Raw genomic sequence first — 23886 nt, forward strand, 5'->3', positions numbered from 1 at the left:
CAGAGTGCCTTTGTAAACTGTAAACTATATAGAAGTGTATAAAAACTGCCATCTTCTCTCAAATGAAGGGAGAACGTGGCATTAACCATATTGGTTGGACGTGTGTTCTGTCCTGTCCAGCTTTCCCATTATCTGAGGTTCCTGGTCGCACTCAGCTCCCTCAGCTCCCACACAGGGTTTGTGTTCCCAGCCCCTCTCCAGCCTCGTTGTCCCCTCTGGATGTTCTCAAGATCCTTCCCAGCCTGAGGGTCCAGAACTGGGCACAGCACCCGAGGTGTGCCCTCACCAGTGCCCAGTCCTGGGGCAGAATGAGCTCCCTGCTCCTGCTGGCCGCACCATTCCTGATCCAGGCCAGGAGCCATTGGCCTTCTTGGCCACCAGGTCACACTGCTGGCTCATGTTCAGCCAGCTGTTGGCCAGCACCCCCAGGGCTCTGTCTGGGCACTGTCCAGTCACACCATCCTCAGCCTAGAGCATTGCAGGGGGTTACTGTGGCCAAAATTCAGGACTCGGCACTTGGACTTAGTAAACTTTATTAAGTTTCCTGTGGTTGTTCTCAGTTTGTGCTGAGCTGCTTGGTCTGGGGACTGAGCACGCAAATCTGGTGTGCATTTCATCCAGATCAAAGCTCTTTTTGTAGGAGTTTGGTGCAGATAAGCTGCCCACATTTGTGGGAACAGGAGATAGACAGAATAAAGATTAACCTGTGTGTGATGTGTGTTGTCTGGTGGGATCCACGATGTTAAATCCTGGTTTGAGGCTGGGATGCTTTTTGAAGCTGGCAAATAGCATTTTTACAGAGGGAGGTGAGTGGTTTTGTAGTTCTGCAGCTGATCATCCCTCTAGCATTGCTGTGCTCCTGGAGTTATCTGTTGTGCCACATGATGAGTGGTACAATGGTGTTTGTTTTCTTTTGCTGCTGACTAGCTCAGTAAACATCATGTTCTCTCAGCTCCCAACAATAACAGAAGTGTGTTAGCTTGTGGAGAAATGATAACTTCTTTTCTGTCCTTTTACAGCATCTGCCTGTTGTTCTCTTGTGTTGTTTGAATGCTGGAGAGTTTCCTTGTTCTTCCCTTCCTCCCTAAATTAGTGTATCACAGTGTGGGAGTAATTTTGGACAGAAGATGAGACTGGGTGGTAGTTGTTCATTTGGCACATGAACATCTGGGCTAGATCTATGGAAAGCATTGATTTGTCAAAGCACAGAGATATCCAACACTGCCTGTAGTGTGAAATAACTTCCTATGGAGCGTGCTGGTGTTAGATGCTGCTGGGACCAGATAAATTACATTGGTTTGTAGAGAAAAACTTCTTTTATCCCTGCAGAATGTATGGCATTTTTGAAGCTCTGTCTATATTTCTGTGGTAAATACACACCACGATTTTATACCTTACAAAAATGAGATGTGGTGTGACTTCTTTCAAGAGGCACAGAACAGCTGGGATTGAAAGGGACCTTAAAACCCATCCAGTTCAATGGGCAGGGACACCTCCCACTACCCCAGGCTGCTCCAGCCTTTCCTGGGACATTCCAGGGATCCAGGGGCAGCCCCAGCTGCTCTGGCAATCCCAGCCCAGCCAGGAATTCCTCATTCCCAAATCCCATCCCTGGCTGCCCTCTGGCAGTGGGAGCCATTCCCTGGGTCCTGTCCCTCCATCCTTGTCCCCAGTCCCTCTCCAGCTCTCCTGGAGCCCCTTCAGGCCCTGGAATGTGCTGGAAGCTCTCCCTGGACCCTTCCCTTCTCCAGGGGAATATTCCCAGCTTCTCAAAACTGAGCATTTTACTGAGAGAACCATTTAATTTTGCTCCTCAGAGAAAAATTCTGAGACTCTGAGGTCTGTGTAGGGAAAAGAAGCTTTAATACCACAAGTGTGTTTTTCAACTGCTTCTGAATACTTAGCTAAGCATTTATAGTAAGAACATAAATCAAAAATGTTGCCTTTCTCGTCACTAAAAAGTGAATTATCCTTTAGCTTTTTATGGCTGCAGTCTGTGCAGCTGCTTTAAGAGGACAGGTGAGAGTAAATTCAAACTTTTTCTGGGTTGTAGCACTTTGTCCCTTCACCTAAAGTGCTGAAGCAGGAAGATTCTTGGAGAGCTTGGAGTTCATTCAGTTTTTTAGAGAGATCCAGTCTTGTGCAGGAGTGGTAGAGCTGGCAGTTATATATATAAATATATATATATACATGTAAATAGTTTTTCCTGTGTATTTCCCTTTGGAAATAGCTATTCCTGGCTTTCATGTGAGCTGTTGGAGGAAGCAGTTGAAGGCTTTGGGTGTTTGCACAATGACAAGGCTTCAGGACTCCTGAAAAAATCTTTCCATCTTCTCCCTCTGCTCCTTGGGTTGGATGCTGGAAATAGGAGATGAAAAATGCTTGTGACCTACGGATCAACTTCTACTAAAATGAATAGTCCCAAAGGACTTTTTTTATTAATCTAATTCCAATGAAAATTCAGTGACCTCAGGGAAATAACAAGGTTCATTTATTTTCTCCTGAGGAAAGTGCTGTACATCCCGTGATAAAAACATTTCAGGATTGTGTCTGATCATCTCCTCTATCCTATCTTCCATCTGTGGGAGTGACTGCAGTGAATGAAGCATTTTGCTTTTGTGTAATCTGTATTTTTAACTATGTAAAATCAGAAGTCTATGAGCTTTGGCTCAATGAATTGCTGTTTCACCATAGCATAAAAATGTCTCTCAGCAGACTCACAGCCAGTTGGAATTACTGTAATCCTGGTGAGCTCTTGCTAATGAGACAAGCATCTGCAGCCATCCAGCTGCCAAGTACAGATTCCAGGTATCTTACAGAGGAGGAGGATTCTCATTTGGAAAAAATCAAAGTGGAAAAAAAACAAGTGGAGTGCTCAGGAATTCCTCCTGGAAACCCCCACCGAGTTCATCATCTGCTACTCTGGATCTAAACTGATTTTCCTTCTCTTTGTCCTCTGGAATATTTTTCAGGGAGTTCTGCAATGCTGATGTATATTTATCATCGTTTCATAATCCTGTCCTGTTTTGTGATTCCCCCTTCAAAGTTCTTCCTGCAAAGTTCCTTTCCCAAACAATTTGGATCCTTTCTGTTTGACAAACAGTGTGTTGACTTTTCTTCTTCCTTCAACACATTTTAATAGGACTAAAATAAGCAGAGATGCCCTTGGCTCACTTTTCTGCAGTGCTAGCAGGAGCATGTATAGTTTCAAGAATATTAAGTATTCCTTGCTTTTCTCTTTTTTGTGTGCAGAGCAAGAAGAAGAAATGGCTCCTGTACCATGAGACTTAAATGGGAAATTCAGGCGTACAAAGTTTCAAATTCCAACTGATTAATCCAGACTCACTATCACTGGAAATAACCAGATCCTAAACCCAAAACTTTACATTTCTAAAACTTACTGTGTTTTCCAGTAAAATGAAGAGGGGAAAAAAAAAAATCTCTGTTGCTTTTTTCCATTTGAGTCTTGGGTTTTGATGTAAACTCTTAGCCTTTCTGTAAGGAAATAATCTACAGGTGTTTAAGGCAAATTCTTGTGAGAGGAGGGCTAAGAAGAAACCTGTTGGGGAAAATTTGTTGTGTGGAATTTTTTATGCTTTTTGGTATAGGATGTAGTGCCTGGGAACATTATTTAGTGGTGGCCTTGGCAGTGCTGGGTCAATGGTTGGACTCCATGATCTTAGAGGTCTTTTCCAGCCATAATAATTCTGTGATGGTTTGAGCCAGAATGGATTAAAGGACTGTAAATAAACACAAACTTTCTGGTCAGAATAGGAATGTGGTATTTTTAGTCGTGATTGTTCCTACTGTATTTTCCCAAAACGGGTAATGAAGTGTAGTGGTTTTGGTTTGTTAATTTGAGATTTCATTAATTTTTAGATTTCTTAATTAATGCACTAATTAGTATGTTGGGCTTGGTGTTGGTTAATTACTAATGTACTTATTTTTTGTTGTGAGATGGGATTAGGAGAAAGGTAAAGTAAGGAGAAAGGTAAAGTAGGTTTAAAATTTTAAAAAGCAGGATGTTCCCAGTACAGGTGTTTATTCTGCATCCAGCAGAGGCACCTGGATATCCTGGAATGTGGCAATTGACTGAGCCTAAAACTTTGGTTCATCTTGGTTTAGTTGCCCTTTCAAGGGTGAGAGGAGACCAGAACTGTTCGTGTTCATTTATGATCTCAGGAGGAATAATCTGGTGGGATCTCCAAGGTTTCTGATTTCCAACTGTCCTGGCTTTGTCCTTCTGCCACTTTTGGGGTGTCTGAGAGAGGAATTGCTGGGACCTCTCAGGCTTCACAAGTGGCTCTGCTTTGCTGGGCAGATGTTTTTAGCAAAATGTATTTTTCCTATAGAAAAGACAAGCTAAATTCAAATGCAAGGACAAAAATAGTGGGCAACACAATATAAGTCTGCTTTAAAAGTATGGCTTGGATGGGATTTGGATGGAGTTGGATGGGAATTTTCTGGAGCAGTGGGATCCTCGTGGCATCCTCTGACATGAGCGATGTGGTCTTAGCTTTGGACAGAGATCTTCAGCTTTTGTAACCGACTGCTGGCACTGCAGATGGATTCTGTGGCAAATCCAGAATTGTGAAATCGACTTTTGTTTTATTAAAACTACCAACTTTCCTAGTCTGTGCTCTGGGCCAATTTGGTTCTGCTGCTCCCTTGTCTGTCTCCATCCAGGATTCTGCTGCAATCTGTGCCACAGGTCAGAGAGGATGGATGTTTTCATTAACTGCAGGGACAGGCAGCTCCAAACTCAAACAAAATATCAATTCCTGAGGAGGATGTTCCTTGTGTCCAAGTGTACCCATGCTGAAGAACATTCTTCCAGCAGAAATAAGCAGTTCTTCACTAGGAAAATGGAATTGTTTGCAAGGGCTCTTAAGAGAGGATGACTTTCTGCCAGCCTTGCACGTGATTTTCATTTTAGAGCTGTAGAATGATTTGGGTTGGAAGGGACTTGAAGATGGTCATGGACAGGGAGCCTTTCACTAAAATTTATATTTTCCGGGCCCTAAGCAACCTACTGTTCCTACTTCTCAGAGCCTTTTTAAAGAGCTTTGGCTAAAATACAATTTAGTTGGTGTTTTGTTTTGATTTGATTTTTTTTTTTGGGTTTTTTTTGGGGTTTTTTTTTTTGTGAAAAGCTGATTTAAGACACAGTTAAAAGGTTTGAGAGTAGAATATTAATGTAATAACATGAGAAAGGTTTGCTCTTTCTGTAGCTACCATACAGCATGAAACATGAAATACAGTGAGTTTTATGCTTTGGAAGAAGCTGTTTTGAGGGAACATTTGTGGAGGGCTGCAGCTTCTTCAGGAGGGGCAGCTCTGATCTCTGCCCTCTGTGACAGGAGCAGGTCCTGAGGGATTTTATTTCAGTTACGTGCAGGTACTTTAAAGGTACCTTGCAAGGGGAGGCTGAGGCTGGATATCAGGAAATGTTCTTGCTGCTCTTTCTGGGATTTTTATCCTCTCAAAGGGAGGAGGAGAAGATGGCATTGATTCTTGAGTAGAAATTTGGAGTGACATCAAGAAGCTTTGAGCTATGTCCAGTTTCACAAAGTTTTCAGCAGTTTTGTTGCAATCGCAAACTTAATTGATTTCAATAAAAAGAATCTTACTACATGATGTTAGAGGTTAAAATAATTGAGAGGGGGAAATAGGGTCATGGGGCCTTTTATTTTTGTATTGCTATATATTTGAAAACTGACTGTTGGAAGACCTGGATAGATTTGTGATGGATTTGTGTCCCTGTGACCTCCCTTATCTTTGGCAGGTAGTTTACAGGAACTACAACACTGCACAAGTTGCACTGATTCCCAAGACTAAAGTTAGGATTTTTTTCCTTATAGCTCTTCATAAATTAGAAATCAAGAAGTATTTCAGATGTTACATTGTGCCTGTATTAATGACTCTGGCAACGTGATAACCAATACAGCCCTTTGCCTGAAAAGGGAAAAGAAAAGCTCTGAAGGTGTGGGAATCAGAAAAGTAGAAACTTCCACAGACATGGAAGGGTTTGATTTGCAGCCTTGGAAGAAGCTTGGATTGATGTGAAAATACAATACACAGATATTAAGCAGAAAAATCATAAACTTATATTTCTATAGTTGTAAGTAAGAATATACCTTAAATGAGTGAGAAACTATATCGATAAGATGATGAAGAGTTTACAATGTAGGGATGCGGTTGTATAGAATAAGTTAAACATCTAGAAGTTGTAATAGAAGTATATTTGTGCATGTGAGAGAGAAGCCATTGGATAAAAGTATCTGCAGTGCAGCAGAAGTGAGCAAAGGTGTGTGGTAGGCACATTCTTCTTTCTTTCAGGATTTTTCATAGAGGAGCACAGAGGATAGAAAGAGAAACAATTTCTGTTTCTGCTCCTTGTTTTTCCCATGTGGAATGTGGTTGGAGAATTGTTTCCCTGGGGTGATTGCTGGGTTGGATTCTGGTGAGGATTGTTTGAGCCTGATGGACAATCCAACCCACCTGGGGCTGGACTCTCAGAGAGAGTCACAGGTTGTGAGTTAGAGATGGTAGAAAAAGTAGGTTTGTAGTTTTAGTATCTCCTTTAAATAGTATATTAATGTATTCTAGTATAGTTATAATAAAGAAATCATTCAGCCTTCTGAACTGCAGTCAGACATCATAATTTCCTCCCACCGTGTTTGCCTGCATTTATAATAAAGGTGATAGGTTAGAAAAGCAAAATAAAACCTGTAGCAACTGTCCATTGGTTTAGAAAGTTCCATATTGCCTTGTAACAAAGAACTTGTAACTGCTCTTGAGCTATGTCCACCTGCTTGCTCCTTTAAAATCTCACAGCCTCTGAGACTGTTTTTTGTCTGAGCAATGAATTGTTCTCAGCTTGGAAATAGTCCCATCCCTTCATTACAAGTGGTGATGACAATAATATGAAGGGTTTGAAAACTGGCAGAGTAATAAACCAGAGTATTGACAGCAAATGATTTCAAACCTGTTTTTATAACAGAAGGAGCTGTGTCCCTCCCCTTTCATCCTTAGACTGCTCTCACAACTTTGGTCGTTATTGATTAAGGGTCCAAGCCGTGTCTCACTGTGGTTTGTTGGAGTTGGGTGCTGGGAGGAAGAATGCTTTGAAAGGTTTTAATTTTGGATTTTGTGTGTGTTTTTCTTTTTCCTTTCATAGTAGTAGTTTAATCAATTTTTTTTTTCCCTTTTGTTGTTAAGCTTGGCCCGCTTTGCTCTGTTCCTGATCACGTTTCACAGCATTCAGTTGAGAGGTTGCTGGTATTGTGGCAATGTCAAACCATGACAACAAGGGAGGTTCTTGCACAATTTTGGTGGGTTCGCCTCATTGTCTGCATGAGAGGACAAAGCCTTGAAGTTTCTCCTTGTTTTATTTTCTCGCAGTGCATTGATCTCTACTGAATAAACTCCAGATTAACTTTTACCGTCTTGGTGTCCTCAGGACTTTATCCAGCAGCGATGACGTGGAGGACCGGGAGAACGAGAAGGGGCGGCTGGAGGAGGCGTACGAGAAGTGCGACCGCGACCTGGACGAGCTGATCGTGCAGCACTACACGGAGCTGACCACGGCCATCCGCACCTACCAGAGCATCACCGAGCGCATCACCAACTCCCGCAACAAGATCAAGCAGGTGGGAGCCAGCCCCGAGCGTTCCTGCCCTTGTCGTGTGGGAAACACATTGCTAAAGGTTTGAAAAGGTGTCTGCTGAGCAAGGCAGGAGCCTCCCCTGATGTGGGAGCCCTGGGCATCCCTCTGGCTGCCCTGGAAGGTCTGGGATCCTGGCAGGGGGTCAGGAAACCTGCTGAAAATCGAATAAAAGTTTTTAAAACACCTCTCAGCTGCCCCATCTCTGGGTCAGAAAAGAGCTCAATCTGACATGTGTCAGCTCCACGGACTGTGCTCCACCTGCAAATCTTATTTTTTTCCTGGCTGCTGTTGTTTTATTGGTGGTTTTGCTACCCGTAACTGCCAGTGATGGAAGCTCCTGTTTTAAGCTTTTGATTCTCCTCCCTCTATTTTTCCAGCTTCTCAGCATCATTTCAAATGGAATTAAAATTGAGTTGAGAAAGTGCTGTTACCACCGAATTCCCACCTGGAGTATGTGTCCAACCCTGTTGGAACAGGTCTAGAGGAGTCCCCAGAGCTGCTTCAGGGCTGGAGCCCCTCTGGTCTAGAGCCAGCCTGGGAGAGCTGGGAATGTTCCCCTGGAGGAGGGAAGGATCCAGGGAGAGTTTCCAGCACATTCCAGGCCCTGAAGGGGCTCCAGGAGAGCTGAAGTTTGGGAAAAGCCTGGAGGGACAGGACCCAGGGAATGGCTCCCACTGCCAGAGGGCAGCCAGGGATGGGATCTTGGGAATGAGGAATACCTGGCTGGGCTGGGATTGCCAGAGCAGCTGGGGCTGCCCCTGGATCCCTGGAATGTCCCAGGCCAGGCTGGACACTGGGGCTGGAGCAGCCTGGGACAGTGGGAGGTGTCCCTGCCCATGGCAGGGATTGAAAGATGATTTTTAAGTTCTCTTCAACCCCACATCTTGGCATGACTCTAAATCTAAGCTAGGCCTGAATACCAGTGACTGTGTCACTACAGGACCACCCAGTCCTACCGTTGTCCCAAGCTGTGTCTTAATGGCAACATTTTCAGGATTTCCCTGAGAACTGAAGTTGTTAAAAGTCAAACTGAGAGGTGGATGTGAAGCACAAAGCTCTGCAGTGTCCCTGTTCATTTATTGTCTGGGCATGTTGCTCTCAGGTTTTTGAAGTCTCCAGGGCTGCTGAGCTCACACCTTTCCATCTCATCTTTTCATCTTTTGCTATCTTGGCCTTCAAGCACCTCCTGAATAGTCTGGGTGATTCATCATCTTGCTTTTTGCTCACAGAATATGAATTTTGATGCTATTTCCAAGCTCAGCTGTGTTGTGTGAACATGAGTTTTGTGCCCCTGAATCTTTCTGCATTTTGAGTGCTCACACTTTTCGGGTATGGTGCCAGTAAATAACTCTGGCACTCTTGGCTGGGACCTTGTTTGAGCTGCTCTGTCCCTGCAGCAGCAGATAAGTTCCTTGGGTTCCTATCTTGCACTTCCTGTGCAGTTTGCTGTACCTGAACTTTGCACAACAGGCACCTAATTTTTCTTACTTTATATTTTTTTTCTTGGCTCTGTGGAAGTCTCAGCTTAAAACCTTTCTCTGAAGTGCGTTAGGAGCAGCAAATTTTTACCCTTGTGGGGTTACATACTGACCCTTTTGGCTTTGAAAATTCATTTAACATTTTCAAAGAAAATGAGACCATTCTACTGCTTTCCAAGGGTAAGAGTTCATTCCAGGATTTATGGACAAAGCTCTGCACTCTGAAAGCAGAGATCAATTCCACTAAATTTGAAATCAACTGTAGGCAGTGGCCTGGTTTCACACAGTGTGCAAAGCTTTGCAGAGGTCAACACAAGCAGAGAGTGGTGTGACCTTTGGGTCCTACCTAGAAGAATGACTGTGAGGGTGAGGGACCTTCTGGTATTTAAGTTGGCTTATTAGTTTTGGTCAATATATATTGAAGTGGTTTTGACCTAATCTCACAGGATGACAAACCCGGATCTGGTTTGTCATCAATCTGTGTTACACTCTCAGGCTTGCTCTTCATGTTCCCCTCTGTGCAAGGAAATTGTACAAGTGACAGATATTCCAGATCCTTCTGTGGATCTGCCTTTTGTGGTCTCCTGGTAGGAAAGGTTTAGTTTTGGGTTTAGCTACAGAGGTGTTGCCTCTGTAAAACTGAATTATGAATCAGAAACTATTTGGGCTCCCGAGGGGATTTTTTTTTTAAAGATGTGCTGTTCATTCCTTGCCCTGCTCCCAGATGTGGATGGAGATCTTTCTTGCAAGGACAGGAGCAGGAATGTCTGGTGAGATTCCTTCTGGCCCCGTGATTGTTTTGCTGACCTAATTTGGCTCTCTGTAGCTGCAGTCCACTGATGAAGCTGTGCCAGGTCAGTGAAATATTTCCAATTAATGCATTGAACAGGGATTAGATGTGATCTCTGTGTGTGTTTGTTTGCCTCTGCTTTTTAGGACACTCATAGATGAGGGTTTTTTTTTTGTTGGCTGAGGATTTTTCCATGCTTCTCTTTTCAGAAGGACATTTTGGAGTTGCAGTATTGAAATCTCAAACTCTCCTGCCTCTGGAGAGAAGCTGTTTTATGGAGCTGTTGTTATTTACCAGTGTCCAGTATTGGTCCACTGATGTGTTTTTCACATAGATTTTTTTTTTTTAACTGCCTTCAGGTGAACAAGGCAGGAGAAAGTGCAGCTGAAGTGGGATTTGTGGAGTGCTTTGAAGGCTCATTATTTAAAAATAAATTGAAGGGCTCCTTCTGAGTGTCTCTCTTCATGTGTAATTCAGTGAGAGTTCAGCCTGAGAAAAGGTTGGGCCCCAAGTATTCATAACTTATCACAAAACAAGAGTGGTGTGAAGGCAATGTGTGAAGCTGTGCTGCTAATTGCTTCCACATTTTAGTATGGATTGTTGATTTGCATTAAGCAGGAAAAGCTAGGTTACACTGACCTTACCAGGGAGAATTTGAAAGCAGGGAATGCTGAGAGAATGGAGAAGGAAAACTCTTGGTGTTGCCTAAATGGAGAAAAATCAGCGATTTTGCCACTTGGATGATGGCATGAGGCTCAGAACCAAGCTGCATGGCAGCAGTAAAGAGTTTGTAATGGCTTGATAAATAATGAAAATGCTGATCTGGACTCATAAATGTTCTGATTAAATCTTCTCTTCCAAAAAAAAAAAAAAAACCTGGTATTGCTCAAGTTATTGAGAAAATGGTTTTACTCTTAGCTGGTCTTTTTTCAGAGCAAAACCACCAAACTTGAAGAAAGGAGGAGACTGCCAAAAGATTTAATAGGCAGATGGAAAATGTTTGCAGCAGGAAAATTAGTGGTGGCTTATTTGCTTCCACAGAAAATTAGATTCTTGCTGTTTGCCAAAATACTGAATTGGTTCTTGGGAAATGGCCTTGGTTGTGGTTAACAGGATCTGGTGTTTTATTGCATTGTGGTACTTCAGTGAAATTTTCACTAGTGGTATAAAACTTGCAATAAAGACAACTTCACTATCAGAAATTCATTTTTTAGGGTCTGTAAAGTTCTCCTCGGCCAAGGCAGCACGAAGGAAATCAGATTTAATTTTATCCTGGAGATATTTTTGGGATTCCTAATGGAGCAGCCATGGGGAAGGGCTGCTCTCAGTTGCAGGGCCAGATGTCATTAACCCTTGCTGTGCTGCTGCAGGTGAAGGAGAACCTGCTGTCCTGCAAGATGCTGCTGCACTGCAAACGGGACGAGCTGCGCAAGCTGTGGATCGAGGGCATCGAGCACAAGCACGTCCTGAACCTCCTGGATGAGATTGAGAACATCAAGCAGGTCCCTCAGAAACTGGAGCAGTGCATGGCCAGCAAGCGCTACCTCAACGCCACCGACATGCTGGTACTCTTTTTTTTGCCCTCCCCTCTTTTTGCCCCCCCTTTTATTCCCCTTTCCCTCCCATCTCCTTCTTTTGCACTCTCATGCTTTATTTCACAATTACATTTTCCAGACATCTGCCTGGATCATCATCTTTCTGAAAATCTTGCCAATCATTTCAAGCCCGTTTTTATAACAGAAGGAGGTGCCCTGTGTCCCTCCTCTTTCATCCCCAGAATGCTCTCACAACTTTGGTCGTTATCCACAGGGGAGGTTCTTGCACAGTTTAGGTGGGTTTGCCTCATTTGTCTGCATGAGAGGACAAAGCCTTAAGGTTTAGGTTGGGCATTAGGAGGAATGTCTTCACAAAAAGGGTGATCAGAGGTGGGAATGCACTGCTGTGAGGGGTTTGGAGTCTCTACTCCTGGAGCTGTCCATGGAATTCCTGGATGTGGCACTCAGTGGTGGAGATTTGCCATAGGCTGGACTTGATCATCTCAGACATCTTTTCCTACCTAATTGGTTTTGTGACTCTGTGATTCTTTTTCCAAGCCTCTTGATCCTTTCTTCTTACTTCCAGCTCCTGGTTAATCTCTTTTTCTCCCTTTCTTCAAATGTTTTTTTTCTCTTCAGTTCCATCTCTTTTATTAGCCTGCCTTTCCATTCCAGTCTTGTCCAGGAGTTTCCTGGACTTCTCTAATAACAATCTGGTATTTTTCTAAACTTATCAAGCACATTTCCTGACCAGGCTCCAGCCCTTCTTTTCCTGGAACTGTCTTTAAGAATTAAAAACAAGAGAGGCGATTTTTCTCTTCTCAGTCCTGACATGTGGAGTGCTCAGTCCAGTTCTGGGCTCTCCAGATGGAGTTACTGGGTCCAGGCCAGTGGGGGATTACAGGGATGGTTAAGGAGCATCTCACATGTGCAGAGAGGCTGAGAGAATCCTCAGGGAGATGTTCTTGATGGTTATTATTGTTTCATGGGAGGGTGCAAAGGAAACAGAGCCAGACTCTCCTTTATGGAGCCCAGGCATGGGAGAAGAGGAATGGGCACAGCCTGAAACACAAGGAATAGTTTGACCCTAAAGCAGCCCTTTTTTTACTGCAGGGATGGTTGAACACTTGAAGTTCAAGCTCTATGGACACACAGAGGTTTTGCAGTCTCCCTCAGTGGAAAATTTCCAAATCCAGACTGGACATGGCTCTAGGGTGCCCATGCTTGGGCAGGGAAGTGGATTTGATATTCTCCACGGGTCCTTTCCATCCTGAGCCACAAAAAGTAGAGGCAAAAGTGCTACCTCTGTTTCTTACTCCTCTTTGCCAGGCAGTGCCTTTAAGGCCATCTTTTCACTGCCTTTTGTTGGGCTTTTTTTCCACTTCACTGCCCTCTTAGCTGTGCCTCTTCACTTCTTTTAAACAAGTCATTACCCAACAGGAGAAAGAGCTGGAAATTGTCACCCTGAGCTTTCATTTCCTCCTTTTTGCTTTATCTTACTTCACCTTAAACATGATTTTGTAAAACTTACCTTGTTCTCTCTGCTGGATTTCCCACAGATGCCACCCCTATCCCATGGCCTGTAGAACCCACCTGGTTTTTGTTGTTGCTGTCACATCCTCGTGTCTGGTTTCACTCTGCCATCACCTTCCTTTTGTTTTTCTGTTCCTCCTCCTCTCCTGTGCCAGCCCTGCTGCAGTCAGAGGATCATGGAATGGTTTGGGTTGGGAAAGGAGCCTTAAATCTCACCCAGTGCCACCCCTGCCATGGCAGGGACTCCTTCCACTGCCCCAGGCTGCTTCAAGCCCTGTCCAGCCTGGCCTTGGACAACTCCAGAAATGGGAGAATCAAAGTGTGGTGTTTGCCTGATATTTTCAATTGTCAGATGTAAAAAAGGTGTTAGTTAAGGGTGTTCAGTGTAGGTACCAAAATGTGATACTCACAGATGCCACCAGTATGAGTTGAAATATTGGTGCTTTTTTCACCAGTGTGCCTGGGTTTTTTTTTGTTTGTTTGTTTTGTTTGTTTTTTTTTTTTTTTCTTGGGGGTTCTTTTTTGAATTTTTTTTTTTTTTTCAAAATGCCAGACAAGTAATCTATTTCCTATTTGAAATCTGTGTTAGGAAGTGTAAGAAGAAAAATAACCTTGCTTAAGATTTCTCATGCACTGTGCTTTAGAAATGGTTTTCAACCTGTGTATTTGATATTTATGGGTTTGCAATATTTTGTGTATGTTTATTTTAAATATAAGCACTTATGTGTATATAAATATGTGTGCTTGGGTAAAGTTGCCTGTGGCTATGAGGGAGAGACAGCATTAGATCTCTCTGATTTATAGACTTCTGCAGCATTTCTGTTGCTGCTCTGTTTGGTTGTTTTTTGTTTTCAGCATAGCAAATATTTTCTAATAAATCAAATAGTAATGGCATAAAAAGCAGCTGTTAGTTCATGGGCTTTTTTTGAATATATATCAAGCAATGCAGAGAAACCTCAAGTGGAAATTGAACATTCAATTTCAGCCACTCATTGACACTTGCAATTCTCATTTGAAGACAAATGTGCCTGTATAAAGAAACAGTAATTCACCTGCGTTTGGAGCTTTTCCCTGGCCAAAAATCACTGCAGGCTCATTGGCTTTTGCCATCTTGTGTTAACACAGCTCTGCGAGGCTGTGATGTTGTAATCACTCACTGGCTGGGGATAATTCCCTTCTCCTTTGATATGATAGGAACATTATGTAAAATCATTACTGATCTGTCAGGGAGGCACGGTGTCCATAGATCTGCCTGTCCTTTGGGTTCATTCCTCAAGGTAAACAGCTGCTCGTGGCTCAGGAGAAGCCCAAAGTGCTCTGACGAGGAGTTTGTAGCCCTCAGCCTGCACTTGCAGCCCTGATTAATGCTGTTCCTGTAGCCTTGTGATCCATACAGTCAGAATGAGACCTTTGCAGCCCTTTGCTGGCTGGATGCAATCCTTCCAAAGGCATCATTCCAGCCTGCTGCATCCCATCCCTGCAGCCTGCTCTTTGTATTCCACTCACATTAATTGAAGTAATTTTGCCACTGAAGCGTGTTTCAAACCTCTGCATTTAAATTGAAATTTTAATTCCCTTATTGTTTGGAAAAGACGGCTGAGGATGGCTTGTTACAGGTTTCATTATCACTCAAAACTCTCCAGCTGCTGGTTCTAATGTGCAGTGACTGAGTAATGCAGGCAAGGTTTGTTAATAAAAGACTGGCAGCTTTTCCCAGTTGGATAAACACAATGCAGAGGTACTTTGTGACAGCTTACATTTGTATGAAGTTAAATTTTTTTTTTTAAGTGACAGTTTTTTTTTTCTTTCTGATTCTGTATCCAGCCAGAGCAGCACACAAATATCAGGTGTTCCCCATTGCGTGTTCCTCCAGCATCTTGATAATTCCAGGAGCACAGGCAGTAGGATCAGGTTTGCTGTCCTGTAATTGCACATTACAGGGTGTCTAAAAGAATCAATTTCCAGCATCCTTTGAATTGTGAAGCTTTGGAGAATTTGGGAATGTCTGGAACAGATAAAACGCCTGTTTGAGCTGGAATGCATTTTAGTTATTTTCCATTTCTTTATGTGCCTTTTTTATAGAGTGAGTTTGTATATTTGCCTGAAATGGAGCTGGTTTTTCACACACTGAATTACTGACAGCAACAGTCACTTTTATGGGGCACTTGAGTGCACGTGCAGCCATTTGTGGGTGGTTTTTGTTTAATGTAAAACAAGAAAAGGGTTCAGGGGGGACCTCCTGGCTCTGCACAAGTCCCTGACAGGAGGTGACAGCCAGGGAGGATCAGGCTCTGCTCCCAGGGAACAGGGACAGGAGGAGGAAATGGCCTCAAGCTGGGCCAGGGGAGGCTCAGGGTGGATTTTGGGGAGAATTTCTTCATGGAAAGGGCAGTGCTGGTGGAATCCCCAACCCTGGAGGGATTTAAAGCCATGTGCATGTGGCATTTGGGGACGTGGACCAATGGTGGCCTTGGTGGTGCTGGGAATGGTTGGACTCGATGCTCTGAGAGCTGTTTTCCAACCTAAACAATTCCACAATTCTGCCATCTGCTACTGAGGGGAAATTGTGACCCAGGAGGAGCTTCCTAAGAACAGTCTTGGAGAGGGGAGCAGAGCAGGGGCCAGAGACACTGTCACTTCCCACTGTCACCTCAGGGACGCTGAAGTCACTTCCGTGGAAGCCTGAGGAAACCTTCTCAAGCTACATCAGGGAAGGTCTAGGTTGGATATTAGGAAAAAAAATTTCACTGAAAGAATAATAAAATACTGGAATTGTCTTCCTAGGGAGGTGGTGGAATCACCATCTCTGGATGTGTTTAAAAGAAGACTGGACTTGGCACTTGGTGCTATAGTGTAGTTGTGGTGTTGGGGCATAGGTTGGACTTGATGATCTTAGAGGTTTCTTCCAACCTCATTATTCTGGGATTCTGTGAATCCAAGTTCTTCCAAAGGAGAAGTTCTGGGAGTCCTCCACATCACCAGAAGCCAGAGCAGAGATCAGCAGCAGGACAGGAGATTGACCCTTTTAGGGAAGAGTTTCATGTCCAGTCTCCCCAGCACTGGGCTGTGCATTGATTATGCTCTGCACAGTAATTAAGAAACTTATTAGCTCAAGATTGTGGAGATCTGTGCTGTTACTTTAATTCTTTGGATTCCACTATTGACCCCATGAGGTCCTTGTAGGGAAAAGTTAATATTTGCTATTTGCTTCTATAATTTAAGAGCTGAAATGCTGAAAACAGTGAAGAAACATTGTTGAATGAAGTAATTTAAGGTCATGTCATATAATGAAATAAAAACTCTTTAGGCTACTTTGGTTTTGTGTCTGGATTTGCCCTTGTGGCAGGTAATAAACACTGAAACTGAAGAAATCTGTCCATGGGAGCAGAGGGAGGATCATTGCTATTTCCACCTGAATTTCTTTTTATTAGGAAGACAAGAAGGAAGAATGAAGGTGGGAAGAAGGAAGGATGGAGCCCTTTGATTATTCTTCACTTCCCCCATCCTTGTGTTACAGAGTGAGGAATTGGTGTTTTCCTCATGGGCTCATCCTTCTCCGACGTCTTTTTCCCAGGAAATAAAAAGCTGTCAGTACTTTGTTTCTCCAGAAGCAGGGAATGCCCCAGCACCTACTTTTCATTCTTTTGCAGTGTTAAAGACTTAAACTTCAGGTTTTTAATGTCAGGAAAATAATAATATGATGTGAGTAATAGCAGGAGGATTTTTTTTGGAGCTGGTTGCTTTTTCAAGGCACATTTGGCATTAAAAAAAAAAAGTAGTTTTGTTTTTTTAAAGTCAGGACTTTAGAACACAACTCAGTGACTGGATGACAACAGGGGCAGAAGTGGAAGGGCTGTTAATGAGTGGAAATGCTGTGCAGAAATCATGGAATTCTAGAATGGTTTGGGTTGGAAAGGACATTAAAGCCCTTCAAGTGCCACCTCTGCCTGGCAGGGACACCTCCCAATGTCCCAGGCTGCTCCAAGCCCCATCCAGCCTGGCTTTGGACATTCCAAAAAAAAAAATTCCTTTGAAATATTGAAATATTTTAAAGGAATATTGAAATATTTTCTCAGGGATCCGGGGGCAGTTCCAGCTGCTTGGGGAAACAAATGAAGGTGGCACAGGAAGAGGAGATAGAGGAGAAATGAAGCAGGGACATCTGGAGAGCAGCGAGGACAAGGAGCCCCACTTGCTGTGGGAAGAGGGAGTCAAACAAAGCCTTTAAAAAATTGAAATATTTTCTCAGGGGCTGAGGGTGTTTTTTTGCTCAGTGTGCAAAATATTTACTCATCACATAATGAGCATCTCATCCCAGAGCAGTTGGGGCTGCCCCTGGGTCCCTGGAATGTCCCAGGCCAGGCTGGACACTGGGGCTGGAGCAGCCTGGGACAGTGGGAGGTGTCCCTGCCGTGGCAGGGGTGGAACTGGAGGGGCTTTAAGGTGCCTTCAACCCAAATTCTGATTCTCTGTCCTCCTCAGCACCTCCCTGGAAAACACCCTGGGCATGGCTGGGAGCTTTAATTTTTATTATTTGACTGCAGCTGCCACCTGTGGCTGTCCTCAGGATGGCACAAGGAGAGTCTTTCAATTAAAAATACCTTGTGGTGAGCAGAGTTCTTAACACCTTAAGTAGCCTGGAATAATGAAATAAATAAAAACAGCAGTGCAGTTCTCAGTCTGCATTTTATTTACTGCCTGCCTTTCAGCTGGAACAAGGAAAATCAATGAAAACAGTTTAATTTTGTTTCTGCATTCCTTAGTGCAGCGCTGGGATTCACGTGCTGCTGTGGAAGAGTTTTATATTTTGGAATTAAGTGGAAATAATAGACATGGGTTTGTTTAGGATTCTGTAGAGATGTTTTTAGAGGTAAATTTAAATTTTGGCTCAGCTTGAAGTTCTCTTTTGAGAAGTGAGGTCTCTGGGGTTGTGTCTCATTTAATGTGAGGTTTCTATTAATTGTTAATGATTGGCTAATCTGATTTCTTTGGGTGAGGGACAGGTGAGGAAGAGGCACCTTGTTTTTTTGTTAATTTTATTAATTCCACGTGTACCTGGAATATGTTCTGGTCATTCCAAAAACCATGGAAATCATGGCCTTTGTGTGTCTGGGGCCACACAAGGAGTATCTGAAGGCGTTTGGTTTGTCCAGATTGAGTTTGGTAGAATGATGGTAAATTCCATGTGCAAAAGGATTTGGGGTGTTTATTCTTATATTGTTTTTCACCTCTCTTCTGTAAATTTTTCCTGTTTTTTCCTTAAATTCCTTAAATTTAAGAAATTTTAATTTTTTTATATGTAAGAAATTATTTTTTTAAATTTATTTTTTTCCTTAAATACTGCTTTGATTATTTTTTAAATAAACTTTAGGCTAGTTTTAAACACATTAGAACATGGAATTTTTATCCTTTAGAAACACTTTATTTTTTTCCCCCTGGACACAGTTATCAATGACTTGCTCTCACTCTTCTCCTGCTATAATTTGCATTATCAGGGCAGCCTCTTGCATGAAGTTTGAGTACCTAAATTCGTTTGCATGGCCATGAGTTTGACCCCAGCTCTCCTCAGGGCCTCTCCAGAGCATCATCAGGGGGCTCTGCTGATAACAACCCTTCATTCCAGCAGATAAAAGTTTATTTAATAACAAATCAGGCTGTGATGAAGGTGGAGCAGAGCTGGAATACAGAGGAGTCTTTTCCAGCAATCCTTGGTCTTTCCAGGAATTCTTTTTTAAACTCTGGGGTGTAAGACAGAATTTTATCCGCAGTAAAACATTGCAGCAACACCAGGAAAGAATTGTTGAAGGGTTATGGGACTCTATAAAATCCAGACTGAATAAATCTGGATAAGTAAATCACATATAAATCTGATTGAATTGCTTTGAAAATGCAGCTTAAAAGCTGGTGGATAGGTGTAATAAATTCAGTTTTCACGAAAGCATTTGAAACATTTGGGACGAAAATGGAAATGAGAAGTGAAAGGAAAAAGTCTTGGGTAATTCTGTCATGCCAGGAGATAATTCTGCCATTTCAGGGAAGTCATTTGTCCATACTGGTGGAGAAATTGCAGAATTTGTGTTCAGGTCCAAGTGAGCAGTTGGATAAAGCTCTTGTTTTTAGCCCCTCTCTTCCTTGAGCACCACTTTTGGTTCCAGCACTTTGTTGCTAGAAAGACATTGATGAATTACAGCGAGTGGAGGAGGAAGGAGAATGATTGATGGGTGACTGAGGCAAATGCAAAAGAATTAAATTTCTGTAGCTGGAGGAAAGGACAGCAAGTGAGGAACATAATTTTATAAATATTTAAAAGTTTGCTGAGGGAAAACAGTGTTTGGTCATTGCCATTGGAACACTTAAGAAAAATAAAAGCTGTTTGTCCTTTGTGTTAAGGTGTTTCAGTCCAGCTTTGTCCAAAATAACCTTTTACTTTCGTTTGTGCATTTTTTCCTCTCCTTCCCCCCTCAGATCAGTTTGCTTGTCCCAGGATGAGCTGTTTTCCTGCAAACTGAGCACTTCTTTTGTGTGTGTAGCTCAGAATCTTTCCAAGTAATTTTCCAAACCTCTCAGCTTCAGTCATCTGTGTCATTCCCCCCCTTTTTGTGCATCATTTGCTCACAAATCCTTTCATGCCATGAAGGAGAGCGAGTTCAGCTCGTCCTGAAACATTGCAAAAGAACCATAATCATAATTTATAGCTCTTTCTTTGCTTTTTGCTTGTTGGTTCTTACAAGATTTTGAAAGGTGAACAAAACTGGGAGCAATTTCTTCCCTCACTTAATATCCATCGTGTTAGCACCCAGTGCTGTCCATCAGGTTAATCCTCATCTCTGGGGTTCCTTTGCTCCTTTTCCTGTTCTTAGGGAGAAGGAGGCAGTGGCAGTCAGGAATATCATGGCTGATCTCTGTGCTTTTCCTGTTTTCCATGATTTTACCTGAACACTCTCTGCTTTAGGATCATCAGTGTGGTTTTTAAGTTCGGGGTCATCTTAATAATTCCTATTTACTGGTTTGTTTTGATGCCACCTCACGCTGTGCTGTGGCAATTTGGTAGCAGGCAATTCCCAACCCTTGGATTTCTTATTTCTTAAGTTTTCCTTGTATCCCATTATTTGGCTGGCCCATCCTCAAAGGCCATCACTATTCAGCTTCATCCTGATTCACCTTGCAACCAAAATATTGCAACAAATCTACAGATGAAACACAGCCTTGATAAAACTTGATAGCCTTGATAAAACTTGTGTCAAGGTTGGAATTAAAAGATATTAAATCCAAAAGATACTGGAATTGAAAACCATTATATCCAAAAGATACTGGAATTAAAATCACAGCCTTGATAAAACCTGTCAAGGTTGGAATTAAAAGATATAAATGCAGTGTAAAGCAGGTTTAATCAGGTGCTCCTTAAGTGTTGCTAGCAGTGGAGGCTGCAGATGCTTCACAAGCTTTTAGTTTTTGGTATTCTGTGATTCCCTGCATTGTCCATCAGAAATATGGGAATTTTGCAGCCTTAAATTCAGGAGCTCCTTGGTTATTTTATTGCTAACAAACTTACGAGTGATTTGGAGGTTTGAGGTGAGAAAAAACAGAGAAGACAAACCCTGCAGAAGTAAACATTTTCTCACTGCTCTCCAGGTACAACTCACGTCAAACAGCTTTATTTATTCACCTCCCTTTTCACAAGTTGCTTTTTCCATGGCTTTTGCTCAATCTGTCACAGTTCCTGTGCTGAGGCAGTGGGTGGCACAGGGGTTGGGTGGCACCTAGCAGTGTCTCTTGCTGCTGTTCTGCCTTTCTCAGTGTTGAATTAAGCTCTTTTCTGACCCAGAAATGAGGCAGCTGAGAGATGTTTGAAAAACTTTTATTCCATTTTCAGCCTCACGTGAAGGGTGAGACAATACAGATGTTATAATTCACGCCATCACAATCAGAAGCCAATTATTTCATAATTACAACACATTATAAGTGTTTATTGGTCTGACACCACGCTGTCAATGCCTTAAAGCCAAATAATCTAAAATTGCCCATCGTGGGTCCTGCTGCAGTGCATCTTTCCCAGTTCTGTTTCTCCAAAGGACCCAGTCTGATTTAAGGCCACCCTTTGAAACTTGTCTCAGGTTCCATTTCTGTCTGTCCCATTGCAGGGCATTTCTCAGTCAGCATTTCTCATCTCCAGGTTTGCACACAGATGCACTGTGTGAGCTTTTGTCAGGCTTTGAGGATTCTCCACAACTCCATTTCCCACATTTCCCCCTCTCTCTTGAACAGAAAAGACTTCTTTGATGGCTTTGTTTGTTGTGTGCACAGTGAAGCACACAAAGCACTGCTACTAATATTGTCACTACAACAATCAATGTAATTATAACATTAAACTTAGATTAATGTTAACAGGGCCTCTCAGTTGCTCCAAAAAGTCACAAAAGAGTTAATCCAACATCACAGCACTTTGGCTCACAGGTTTGGGTGGGAAGGAGCCTTAAATCCCATCCAGTGCCACCCTTGCCATGGCAGGGACACCTCCCACCATCCCAAACCCTGCCCAACCTGGCCTGGGACACTTCCAGTGATCCAGGGGTGCTGGAGCTCACCCTGGTTCAGGAATGACTCCGTGTGGTGGAAAAGTCTCTCCTCCAACCCGAGCTTCCAAAGAAAGGCTCAGCAGTCTCTGTTTTGGGTCTCAAGGCAGTTTATTGCAAGTTATCTCAAAGATTTTCTTCTGGGGCTGCTGTGGTTTGCTCACAGCTCAGGCAGAGGCACACACACACCCTGACATCCTCTCTGACCCCGACTGCTTCTTCTCTCCCACCCAGGGCTGCTGCTGTCTTTGATATGGGACATTACGTGTGACATGGTTACAGTTTATCCCAATGCCTATTACCTATATTAAATGGTGATTTTCTATCTTTTATATGGTGCATTACGTGTGACATGGTTACAGTTTATCCCAATGCCCATTACCTATATTAAATGGTGATTTTCTATCTTTTATATGGTACATTACGTGTTACATATTTACAGTTTCCCCAATGCCTATTATCTATATTAAATGGTGATTTTCTATCTTTTATATGGTACATTACGTGTTACATGTTTACAGTTTTTCCCCAATGCCTATTACCTATATTAAATGGTGATTTTCCACTCTAAACCAATCTGTGAGTGCCAACATCACCAAGAACATGGAGGTAAGGAAGGAGAAAGAGGGAGGACAGGACAGGCCCAAATCCCAAATCCATCTTAAACCTCTGACCCCCGTGTACAAAACCAAAACCCCCCTGTACAGCACTCACAAATTCTTCCCTCTACTCTGTGACTACTTCTACTCTAAAATCTAAATTTTGTGACTTCTTGTTCTTCCTGCAAGGTTGGTAACTCATTCCATGGCTCAAACCCAAAATCCCAGCTGTTTCCAGCTGCTGCCAGGGTCTCAAATGCTTCTGACCTGGGCCTGGAACATCAAAAAATGTCTGAGGGACATTTTGAGTTCTGACACTGGGGCTGCTCTGGGAATTCCATTCCAGGGAAGAGAGGGATCAGCATTTGTGGGGTTGTCTCTCTGCCTGCTGCCAAATCCCAAAAGCTGCAGTGTGAGAACTTTCCCGTTCCACAGCAGTTTCCAGGCTCAGTCCTTATTTCCTGCAAATGGAATTCAGTGACCTGCTTGTTTAGATCTGCTACACTTATTTAAGCTGGTTTTTAGTCATTTTCCTTTCCTGTACCTCGTGAAAGTGAGTCCCTTGTAAAAGCAGTAGATCAATTCTCCTTTTAAATGTCAGCATTGTTGTATTCACCAGCGAGGCTGCTGGAACCTTCTGGGTTGTTGCTGATTTATTCACTCTTTTATTCCGAGGGCTCAGCTTTTTCCCTTTTGTCAGATTGTGTTTGTGTACAGCTTTGTTTTTTTTATCTGGAATTATGACCCACCACGTTGTTTTCTCTAAACCTTTCTCAGTTGTGTGTTCATGTTTTCATATCTGTTTTCCAATTTCAGAACAGATTGGTTTCCCAGACAGAAAGGCTTTGGTTTTCTAGTTAAATAATTAATAATTGAGGAAGGAATTCTTCCCTGTGAGGGTGGGGAGGCCCTGGCACAGGGTACCCAGGGAACCTGTGGATTCCTGATCCCTGGAAGTGTCCAAGGTCAGGCTGGATGGAGCTTGGAGCACCCTCTGGGATGGTGGAAGATGTCCCTGCCCATGGGGACTTGGTGATCTTTAATGTCCCTTCCAACCCAAACCATTCCATGATTTTATGATTCTATCATTATTTTGGGATTTTTCCCCCTCTCTGAAAAAAAAAATAGATATTTCATCCTTTATCTCTGCTCAGTTCCAGGCCTGTGGGGGTTCAGCAAAGCCTTTGAGGGAATAAATAGATTTCACTGTAAGTAGATTGAGAAACTTTGGCTGAAGTAAGGGAAGAAAGAATTTTGACAAATACCTTGTTAACACTTAGGTTCTTATTCGTTGTAAAATGCTGAGTTAAACCCTTCCAAATTTCCTCTTACACTAAGCAAGTGTTTAGCTGTGTTTTCTTTTTAAGGCAATTAAGCCCTGCTATAAACTGCCTGTGACCTTTAAACAAGCTGCCTAATGGTGCTGGTGCCACGGTTATTTTCTATAAACTTGCAATTTTTGGCTTATACAAAGCACAGCTCTTTTTCCAGGCTTATTTCATCTCTATTTCCTAAAGGGTCTTTGCTGATTTGTAGGTACTAATAAGTAGAGAGAGATAAGAAGATTTGAACATCAGGAATTGCTATCAGATCATCTAAGCCAAATTCTGTGCTAATCCAGGCCAATATTTTAATTAGTGTTTGACTAAATTACATTTATTGTGTGTTTATGAGCAGCTTTCAGTGGGAGAGGGAGCTGAATTTGAGAA

The 23886-nt window shown here is 42.7% G+C and overlaps 1 protein-coding gene across 2 annotated transcripts in view; it reads left to right on the forward strand.

The window, feature by feature from the left end:
• Positions 1-23886, forward strand: part of EXOC4 (exocyst complex component 4) — a 318541-nt gene that overhangs the window by 11842 nt on the left and 282813 nt on the right. For both annotated transcript variants that reach the window (XM_077783706.1, XM_077783707.1), the window contains exons 2-3: positions 7463-7652; positions 11308-11502. In XM_077783706.1, the coding sequence (XP_077639832.1) occupies positions 7463-7652; positions 11308-11502 (385 nt within the window). The remainder of the gene's footprint in view (positions 1-7462; positions 7653-11307; positions 11503-23886) is intronic.

This window comes from Lonchura striata, chromosome 5, assembly GCF_046129695.1.
Source record: "Lonchura striata isolate bLonStr1 chromosome 5, bLonStr1.mat, whole genome shotgun sequence".
NCBI lineage: Eukaryota > Metazoa > Chordata > Aves > Passeriformes > Estrildidae > Lonchura > Lonchura striata.